The following is an 11,596-nucleotide window of genomic DNA, read 5'->3' on the forward strand; positions in this document are numbered from 1 at the left end:
TTGAAATAAAAGATGATGCTTACCTAGTTGGAACCACAGTCAATGGTTTATGAAAATGTGATTGATATTGAGATATGAAAAATATGTGAATTAAGCTAGGTACCATGGCGCGTAGGGTACCGGGGTATTCCGGGGCAGCAGGGAATATCCTGTGCTTGTTAGCTACACACTGGGGTGGTGTGGGGGTACCATGTTTGTTGTGATGTCCTGTGCTATATTGCTACACAGCTGAAGTAAAAGAGTGTGGGGATATCACACAACGGGTATCCTGTGCTGTATATGATATGATGATGGCCGGCGAAATCATTGACTGATGTATACCAATTAGAGTAAGTGGGGCCCTTAACTAATAAACGATGATGTTGAATACTGTGTCATAGCTTGATTTATATTTGTGAATAGGTATTACTGCTTATATTTGTTGTTGCTATTGATAATGACTGTTAGTCGATGTGACTGCATGTACCTGAAATTGTTGCCTGTGTATATATATAAACTGATCAGCTATACTTATTGAGTAGGCAGCTCATTCCTTGCCACGTACTTTTCAGGAGATAGGTCACACTGACTAGCCACATTGACTTTGAGCGGTGCCGTTGTCTTTATTAGGTGGGTCAGCCGTGACTTCTGAAGCCAAAGTTTTTGATTGTTGGGTTGTAAATATTCTGGTCTTTTATCGGGATTTATGTTTAAAGTTGTGGTATGATTTTCTTGAGGTTATGAACACGAGAACATGTAGTGAGGGTAAATATGAACTTTTGGTGGTATCTAATACCTTTTGTGATATATAATATTATATTGATAAATTAGAATTTATTTTACTGGTTGAAAGAGAATTACTTATAGAATGAGTTCTGATTAAAGAAAGGATGAAATAGTGATAATTAGATGTAGCGAGTAGGGGGTGCTACACTATATAAATATAATAAATTAATAGTTTGATTATCAGTTTTTAAATTAAAATTTCATAACTTCAAATTTACAAATGTGCTTCTATATCCAATAATAGTCCCGTTCTTTTTTTTTAAAAAAAAAATAATGGTAATTTTGTAATGAGAATCAGAAGGGGTGAATGACACTATTAAATGACTGCATGGTACGTATTCCATTCATATATAAGTAATTTATGAACATCAGCATTTATTCAAAAGCATACTCTTATCTTTCTATTTTAAAAAAATTTAAATTTACTATTCACTTAAACCAAGAGGTAGTAATTTGAATGCAATGATATTAATGTGTTGGATGGTAAGGGAAAAATTGCGATGTTAGTCATGTAAGTAACGATGGTGACAATTTTAATTTTGTATAAATTTATTTTTAATAATTTTGTCATGTAATTTAAAATTTTCACATATCTATACTAATATTAAAAAAAATTATCTATATTTATAAATGGCAATTAATGAAATTGTTTTGTCAATTTTTAAGTATGACAATTACACTTAGAAAATTATGAAAGTTAACTTTAATTATTTTTTTTTTGAAAAAATGTGACTCCACGTTATTTTAACATCATTACACACATTAAATTATGTTTTTTTGGGATGTTTGTTTCTTTAGGATGTTTTTATCAAACATCACATGGTATTTGTAAATTTTCAAATAATGAAAAGATGTTTATAATTATGTCGAACCTCATGGGAGCTCATTATAATTTACGCTTTTTATTATTGTATGACTTTAGGTTGATGAACGAATTAATATATTTTTTCCAAAAGATTCGTGGATATTATTTTACGTTGTGTTTGGATTGATGAATTTGAAATCCCCACTAACAAATCATTTGGCATTGTTTGGATTATTCATATTACAAAAAAATTCGATTCTTTCGATTCTCAATTTGAACTATGTTTTGTGAAATATTGATAAATTTTAAATTCATTTAACATTGAATTATTTAAAATAATATGTTTAATTACTTTTCTCAAATTCAATTTATTCCATGGAAATGTAGTCTTAGAGTTGCATAATATTAGAAATTTATTAATATTATATCTCATAATATTTTTGTAGTTGATTATACTTTAAGTTTAGATATTAGAGTTTTATTAGTTAATCATCTTTATATTTTAAATACTTAATTTTTATTTCGTAAGATATAGTATGACACGGAGACTAATTAATTAAATTATGATTAAGAAAAATAATTCAAGCAAATATTGAGAGGAACGACAAAGTAGCGGAAGAATGTTGAGAACGAAGAAGAAATCTCATCAGATACAGAGGAGCAGGATATATTTTTCGACTGTAGCGAGGAAAAGTTTGTTGACTGATTTCTTTTGCATCAAGATGTAGTAATGGAACTGCGTTTCTGCTTCAATTAATGTGATGGCTTCTTGTCCTTGTGACCTATTTCTACATCGAAATCAATCTTAGTTACATGGTGATTTTTTGCTGTAAGTTGCTTCTGCTGATTTGCATGTTTTTCACTTTCTACTTGAGGTTTGTATCAGTGATGTAGTAATACAATCCACAATCCAGTAACTGAGACACTGCAATCTTTCTATGTCTGCGCTCATGAGGCTTTTTGGTTTTTTAATGAGGAATTGTATTTCATTCTATGAGGACTGTATTGTTATACACCTAACTGCATTCTCTAATTCGGCTATCATCAGTTTTTTGGATCTCAGCCTTTTACCGCTATAGTGTTGAATGACTGAAATAGATGCAGTGATCAAAGTTTGTTCACTTGATGCCTCTGTGGTTTCTTTCAGAGGACGTGCTGATTGATCCAGATAAGGAGTTGCAGTCAGATCTGCAGCTTTTTCCATCACTATCGTTTCATATTAGTCCACGTATGAGTATCTGCACATATAATTTTAGCATCACTTTGACAAGATGAAGATCTTGCATCTTTCTCCTTTCGCTTTTCAGTGTTTGATTAACTTTTTGAACTTTTAGCAATCCAAGTACGAATGGTGATGCAAAAGATCTCAATGATAAGGTTTGGATATTTAGTACCAATGCGATGCTTGGATTCAAAGTTTTCACTCTGAATTTCTGTTATTTCGTTGCTCACTCTTTCTTCTTCATCACCCCCCCCTACCGAATCATGGCTTTGAAGTTGAATATTTGGTTTTATTTCTTAGCATTGAAAATTTTTGTATCTTTATATTTTATTTTCTTTTGGCCCCTTGTTTGAGAAGGGTCTTTGATGTTTGTCTCCTTTTTCTAATTAAGTTTCTCTGTTTTATTTTGTTGAACTAACTATATTTTCTTTTGGTTACTTTCTTAACATCTTCATTCCAAGAACTTTTCGTGATATGTATGTGACATTTGATTGATACACCATATATCTTGTAACCTGCGAAGCTCGCTGATTGTATTCAGAAAGTAGTTTTACATAGTGTACTTGGGAGGTCTTGCTAAAACTGATCAATCACCTTCATTACACCATTCTTACATGCTTCAACAAGTTGTTGACAGCAGGTAATATGTGAAGCGCTTCATAGCTTCACACATACACACACCTACATCACAGAGAACAGGAATCCAGTATTACATATATATATCTCTTTCTGATAGGTTTGGGAAGCAATCCACAAGAAGCTGTACAAGGAGTTTCAATGGAACTGCAGCCTACCTTACAGCTCAAGAGAAAGAAAAGTTGGCCAGTACAGTTCCATCTGCTCTGATATTTATGCAAATTTTACGTTTTCTTGTTGCTTAGAGTCTCAAATATTTAAGCTAATGTTCTTGTGCATGTTTAGCTATGTGGAAGTCATCTAATTCTCGGATGTCAATCAGGTGATCTATTTTCTCAAGCAGAACCTTTCAACCTCAAACAACAAGATCTTAGGATTTCCTGCAAATGTCCACCGCAATCTCACTGTCGAGAGTGACATAATTATTGGTGTCCTTGACACTGGAATTTTGCCTGAGTCAGAAAGTTTCAACGATAAAGGCTTTGGCCCTCCTCCCAAGAAATGGAAAGGATTTTGTGAGGGTGAAAGAATTTCACTTGCCACAAGTATAAACTTTCTTCTTTTGCCAGATGCTAAAAAATAGTACAAGTTGGCACATGTACATAACCATAACTGTGCATTCTTTGCTTTCCAGCAAATTAATTGGGGTTCGTTACTATGACTTGCATCAGCTAGGCGCTCATTCTGCTAGAGATAGAGAAGGCCATGGAACTCACACAGCATCCACAGCAGCAGGAAACTATGTGAAAGATGCTAATTTCTATGGGATTGCTAAAGGAACGTCCAGAGGAGAGGTCTTCTCGGCAAGAGTTGCAGCATACAAGGTAAGTTACCATGGAATAGGATGCTGAGAAGCAGATATTCTAGCTGCGTTTGATGATGCTATAGCGGATGGAGTTGATATCCTGTCGCTCTCCCTGGAACCAGAGACACCGGTAGAATTTATAAATGATTCCATTGCAACTGGCTCCTTTCATGCACTAGAAAAGGGTGTTTCAGTGTCGCAATTCGTGGGGAACACTGGAGACAAGAAAAAAGTGGGAAGTTTGTTCCTTGGACCTTCACAGTAGCTGCAAGCAGTACTGACTGAGGGATTGTCACCAAAATTGCTATTGAGAATGGAACTGTATTCACTATGCACATCTTAGAATAGGACTTGGTTATATATTGTTCTGTCGTATTCTGACTGATAAAGTGTATATTACGGGGCAAGGCGATTAACTCCTTCAGTTTGGCAGGGACTATTTTTTCGTAGTATGTGGAAAAGATGTCACGAGAAACTGCAGTGAGGTTCTTGCTAGGTAAATTCAGCTTTGAATCACTTTCCCATCCCATATAGATAGATAAATATACCGCAATAGACAAGTTGTTGAATTTCAGGCAATGTCTTCTCAGCTGTTTGGAGCCCAGTCTAGTGAAGGGAAAGATTCTACTCTGTAACAACTATTGGGGCTTGGACGAAGCCCTTGGTGTTGGAGCAGTGGGTACAGTTGCATGCCTCGAAGCATTTCCTCAACCGAGACAACTTACAGTTAATGTTTCATTTATCCTTCCTCTTCCAGCCACCAGCACAGCTTCAAAAATCTCTAGAGCTGCTACACCGAATGTAACATTGATATTTTTGTTTTGACCTTTAATATAAATCTACCTGAATTAAGTTACTGAAAATACTTTACCAAATCAAACTTTACTGCAGAACTCCCAAAGTTGATATCCTGACCAGTGAATCTGTAAAAAATGTCGATGCCTTTCTGGTTGCGGTCATCTCTTCAAAAGGGCCGAATGCCATTATTCCAGATATTTTGAAGGTACATATTGCAGCTTGCATTTCTTTCTTCTTTCATTTGAAAATAATAATTTTGACACTACTCTATATACAGCCAGATGTAACAGCATCTGGACTTGAAATATTGGCTATATTTCACCTGTAGCTTCACCTTCATACTTCTCTTCAGACAAGAGATCTGTCAGACATAGCATACTATCTGGAACCTCAATGCCTTGCCCTCATGTAGCCGGGGCAGCTGCTTATTCGAAATCATTTCATCCCAATTGGTCACCTTCTGTAATCAAATCAGCCCTCATGACAACCGGTAAAATTTATTAAGTCCGGTATTTTTTATTGTTTTTGATTCATTGTAGTTACTACGTAACTTGTGTTTTACAGCCTGGAGAATGGTTCCGACAAAAGATTCACTAGCAGAATTTTCGTATGGACCAGCCATATTGATCCAGTAAAAGCTGTGGATCCAAGCCTTGTATACACACCCTGGAGAATGGTTCCGACAAAAGATTCACCAGCAGAATTTCATATGGAGCTGGCCAAATTCATCCAGTAAAAGTTGTGGATCCATGCCTTGACTACGAGATGTTCACAGAGGATTACGTGGATATGCTCTGCAATTTGGGATATGATAATGTAAAGCTGAGGAAGATTCTTGGAGTAAATATCACTTGTCCAACAGGAGGCAAAAGGCGTGTAAAGATCTCAATTACCCTTCGATGACCAAATGTATCATACAACTAATGGTAGCACAATTGCAACATTTTTGGTAAAATTCACAAGAACAGTTACAAATGTAGGACTAGGAAACTCAACATACAAGGCGACAGCCTGCAAAAGTCCAGACTACAAATCTCGGTGAGCATTAAATGAAAGGAAATCCTTTCAAGTGATTATTACTGGGAAGATTAATGACTGGAAAATGGTGTCAGCTGAATGAGAATGGTTTTTGATGGTGTCCACAGAGTCCGAAGTCCAATTATTGTGTATCCAGATTCTTTATAGATCAGCAGTAGAGTATCAGTGGATTCTTGGAGCGCATGAATTCCAGAAAGCACAAAGAAGCTTACTTAATGACATGTTGTGGAGATTGAGTCAGATTGCATGCGGAAACGAAATTTCTGAAGAAGTGATTTTCTTTTGGTGCAATTAGAAGTATGGAATAAGAAGAGCAAAACAGAGAAGGAAAGAAGAGAACTGATCTTCACGTTTCTATGGCATTAAGCATGTCGTTTTCTACTGTACTGGACAAAGTGCTCTGCTGCTCTCTTATACAAATAACACCTCTTAGAAGCCACCGAGTTTTCTGTTTCATTTCTCATTTCTCACAGCAGTAGACATACCTGTTATTGAGATTGATAACAAAGAGACCTTTTGGTAAGCTTATGAATTCATTCTTTACAATATGTTATAAGTTGTATTTACTTTGAGAATATCGCCTTCAACGTTGTATTTACTTGGATGTTTTTATTTGTATCTTTGTTTCTAAGACAAAATCTGTTACTACTTATAGCTAGTAAGTTTGTCTGAGTGTTACAGTTCAGTTCTTGGTGTTTTCTCCCACTTCTTTGTCAGGTTGCTTAGCCATGCCCATGGTTTAGGACAACGACGTTTCCGGGTGGAGTGGGAGACATATTTTGACATCCTTTTGTTCTTGAACTGCCTATGTCTATTCATATTGGTTTTAAACTTCGATGCATGTAAACTAGGTTTTTAAGATTTTGTCCAGTAATTATGGTTAATTATACTTGGACCCCTTGGATATAATATGATTATATTTTACTCCTTTGAATCTTGGAAATTACACCTGTGTCTTTTTTGAAAAATGTTTTATTTGTGAACTTAAATGGGATTGGTAAATTTTTTATCATAGCCTTTACGCAAAAATGAAAAAAAAAATCTATTAAAAGATAATTTTACTCTTGTATCTATTTCTAATGTTTATAATTTGGGATGAATTAATTTGTTATACTAAATAAAATGATTATTTTTACCATCTAATTGCTTTAATTTCATAATAATAAATATTATCTGCATGTATTATATTTACTCTTATAAGTTTCAAAATTATATTAAGAGTGTTTTGGTTAGTTGAATATAAGGACCAGAAGGATAAAATTGTAAGTATTCATCATTTTTCACTTTAAATCATAGCCGCACCATTGCCATATTAAAAGGCTTTTTTAGGTATTAATTTCTAAATTTAAGATCTTACCAAATTCATTAAACAAAATAAAATAAAAGACCTCACCGAAATTCATCGGTAGATTAATGGCGGAATAAGCCCACAACACACTGTTACACACAACACCACATTTGATCATCCTTCCTCTCTCTCTCTCTCTCTCTCTCTCTCTCACACACACACACAGGACCGGGAAACTACCGTTTACTGTACAGGTTGGGAGTAGGCAGCGAGTAGTTGGCTTACAGTGGCCCCCCAAAATTAAATTTGTGGCAGTGTGAGTTAGGTAGTAAACGTTTCTGAGCGTCCCCCACAAAAACCCATCATGCATATTCAATCCTAATCCTGACAAGAAACCCCATAACGCCCAAGAATCTTTGTATTTGCCGGAGATGACGCCTGCCGGAGTATTCGCTGGTGTGTGCCTGCTGTTGGCTGTGTACTGCGCCGTCGACCCGTTCAATCACTCTGCGATGTCCGAATTTCCCGACTTTGAGGCGGTTAAGGTCGAGGTGCCTCCATGGTCTGCTATCCCAGTTGAGAAGGACCCGGAGAACTTGCTCCAGAAATCGGAAATCAAGTTCTTGAACCAAGTGCAAGGGCCCGAGAGCATGGCCTTCGACCCAGCGGGCCGCGGCCCGTATACTGGGGTTGCTGATGGGAGGATTATCTTCTGGAACGGCGAGAAGTGGACCGACTTCGCTTACACTTCGGCTAATCGGTGAGTATAGAAGGAACTTTTTTGGTGTGTGTATATGTGTTGCCTCTTCGTTGGTGGTGATGTGAAAAAGAGCTAAAATGTGTTCGGTGTCAAATGTCTCAATTAAGGTTTAATTGTAATTGAAATCTGTTTCATTAATTATTTGTCCCGATTTTGGGTTGCAGAATGTTTTGCTTATGTTTTTGTCTGTGATTTAGACATGTCGGGCTACTTCATTGTTTCAATGGATCTCACATGCTTCTCCCTCGTCCGCTTTGTTGACAGTAACCGAACTTTTTTGCCATTATCTCTGGGAACCTTTTGCTAAGGGAGATAGCTCCTAGCATCTAGTATGCCCGATGAATGTCATTCAACAAGAAATTATAAATTTCGTATGTCTTATATTAGTCTTTTTTATCATCCCTGCAAACCAAATGCCTGCCCTGGGGGAGTGCTGTATGGTTTTTCGCTGATTGATCCGACATCGTGGCGTTTGGTGTTTGTGCAATTCAAATGTCTATGTATTGGTTGGTTCAAACTACTCTCTACATGATTCTGGTCATTTGCTTTATGACTTTTCTTTGGTTTCTGAAAAGGTTCTTGTAGATTCTTCTCTCTGTGCTCATTGCATGATGGCTTTGTGTTTTTACTTTTGCTTCGAAAAATTTTCAAGCACCCTTTCACAAGTTTAGGGAATGAGCCGTAATCAAATTGCACGTGTATGCCGATCATGTTTTGAGAAAGAAAATGGAAAGAGATGCTATTTCTGGTTTTTTTCTCACGCATATTGGTGAGGTTGTTTCAGGTCAGGCCTATGTGATCCACAACCATCACCCATGAGCTACTTGAAGAATGAGCACATCTGTGGGCGGCCACTGGGGCTAAGATTTGACAAACGAACAGGTGAATTATACATAGCAGATGCATATTTCGGCTTGATGAAAGTTGGGCCTGAAGGTGGTTTGGCAACATCACTGACCACTGAGGCTGAAGGAGTTCCTCTGGGATTTACGAATGACTTAGACATTGATAACGAGGGGAATGTTTATTTCACCGATAGCAGCACCAAGTACAAAAGAAGGTAGATAATTAATGCTGATTTCTAACTCCAGTTAGCGTTCTGTGGGATGAATAGCAAGGACAGATATATAACCTTCGACCTTTTCTGTTGAGATTTTCAAGAGAGATTTTAAGAAAAAAATGTCATACTTGAAGTCTGAAGTGGATAATGCCCGAAACTTTTGCATATCAACATCTGTAAGTTCTCACATACTTGTTTCAGGAATTTTCTCCAGCTAATTTTCTCTGGGGAAGATAGTGGAAGGGTGCTGAAATATAATCCAAACACAAAAGAAACAACAGTTCTCTTTCGAAATCTTCAATTTCCAAATGGTCTTTCCCTGAGTAAGGATGGTTCATTCTTTGTGTTCTGCGAGGGTTCAATTGGCAGGTATGCCATTTTTCATCCTAAATTTATTTGATTTATTGATTGCTATTTGAAGGACCCAATGTTTGGTAATTCCTTCATGCTAGTTCACTGTGTGTCAATAATGTGGTACAAAGGAAAATCCTCTCCCCCTCTACAATTAACTCTCAGCCCAGGAAATACGATCAATTGTTAGTAGTGGTCCTGTTTAGGGGTGTGAAAAAAAAATCTGAAACTGGCCAAAACCGTCCGAATCAAATCTAATTGAACCGTTTTTTATGATTTATTTTTCAAAATCGCAATTCTAAATTTAGAGTAAAATCCGCACTGCATTATTGATTTGGTTTTGATTTAGAACTTTAAAAAGCCGCTAAATATATAATTAGTTTTTTAAATTATATATGTAATAATTTGATAAAATAATTAAAATTTTAAAAAAATTTCATATTCGAATTATATAATCCCACAACTATGTTAGCAAAGATCCACATTACAAAGTACATTTTGTAAAATTTATATTTGGATTTTATACAAAAAGAAAAAAAAAAATTTAATTCTTTAAGCCCATTCGATGATTGTCTTAATTTTGCATTCATTTTTCTCCCCTATATTCTTTTCTCCCCCCTTTTCTCTTTTCTCTCTTACCGCTTTCTTTGTCTGTCTTTTTGCCTTTTATCTCTGTTCTCTATAAAATCGATCATCGACCTTTATTGGATTAAGTGCTTCCTTGTTGGATCAATATATATGATCTTATATTTTAATCTACTTAAAAGTTGTGGAGAGTGTTGGTTTTTAATCTATGGTGCATAATGTTGGTTTTTCTTGCTTGCTACATACAAACACTTATTTCATTTTTTAATTTTTGTTAGTCTCAATGTATTATTTTTGTTATAAATATTAAAACCCCAAACCGCCCGCAACTACACAAAACCGAACCTCTGATTTTGGTTTTAATAGTGGCAATTTAAAAAATTATTTTATAAAACAACCATGACAATTCGATTTGTTTGAAAAAACCGAAATCGCACCGTGATCACCCTTACTCCTAATGAATAATGAATTGGAATAAACCATCAATATTGAACTTATATCTTTGGTCAATTGTTCTAGCGCAAGCGTGAAAAGAGCTGAAAAGAAACGAGCTTTGTCCTATACTGATAGAAGATGCGGTGATAAAAAAATATAGGAAGCTAAGGAACAATGTTTGGATTTGTGTTTTGAGGGTTTGTTTTGGTGTTTGGAGATAGAGAGAGAACAATATTGATAAATAAATGGTGTAGGTTAGATGTTGGGATCTGGAAAACAAAAATCATTGTTCATTGTCAAATCATATTTTTTTATATATAAATATTGTATGTTTAATGTTGCATTTTGTAGGAGACAAAAAATATTATTCATTATCAAATCATATTCTTTTATATTATATATATAAAAGTGTATATATATATATTATATATAAAAAGTTGAAAAACAAAAAAACACACAGATAAGGTGTAAAAAACACAAAAACAAATATTGAGTGTGCTTTATCTTGTTTCAGAAAATGCCAAAACATGAAACCAAACATAGTGTTAATAACTCATCTTTCACATGTTTCTTTGTAAAGTTTCTAATGTACTCCGTCCCTGAACCGTTTAGGTTGCGTAAGTACTGGTTGAAGGGTGAAAAGGCCGGGACATCTGAGATTATGGCTGTGCTCCCTGGATTCCCTGACAATGTACGCACAAACGAAAAGGGTGAGTTCTGGGTAGCAATCCATTGTCGACGAACGGTATATGCATACATTTTAGCTCTGTACCCAAAAGTCCGGAAATTATGGCTGAAGCTTCCGATTCCTGCAAAGATCCATTATCTGATGCAAATTGGAGGCCGTGTCCATGCAGTAGTTTTGAAATATAGCCCAGAAGGTAAGCTTTTACAGATTTTAGAGGACAGACAAGGAAAAGTAGTTAAAGCAGTAAGTGAAGTGGAGGAGAAAGACGGGAAACTTTGGATGGGAAGTGTGTTGATGCCATTTGTTGCAGTTTATCAGTTAGACTGAGAAACTGAGACGAAGAGCAGATGATACCCACAT

The 11,596-nt window shown here is 35.7% G+C and overlaps 1 protein-coding gene and 1 pseudogene across 1 annotated transcript in view; both read left to right on the forward strand.

The window, feature by feature from the left end:
* On the forward strand, window positions 2,160-6,268 carry LOC105170084 (annotated as a pseudogene).
* The window catches only part of LOC105170085 (protein STRICTOSIDINE SYNTHASE-LIKE 3), a gene marked incomplete in the record, with an annotated part of 4,319 nt that continues 171 nt past the window's right edge, over window positions 7,449-11,596 (forward strand). Inside the window, 4 exon segments of the mRNA XM_011090690.2 lie at window positions 7,449-8,117; window positions 8,902-9,177; window positions 9,379-9,546; window positions 11,161-11,596. Coding sequence (XP_011088992.1) covers window positions 7,789-8,117; window positions 8,902-9,177; window positions 9,379-9,546; window positions 11,161-11,563 — 1,176 coding nt within the window.

Source organism: Sesamum indicum, linkage group LG9, assembly GCF_000512975.1.
Source record: "Sesamum indicum cultivar Zhongzhi No. 13 linkage group LG9, S_indicum_v1.0, whole genome shotgun sequence".
Lineage (NCBI taxonomy): Eukaryota > Viridiplantae > Streptophyta > Magnoliopsida > Lamiales > Pedaliaceae > Sesamum > Sesamum indicum.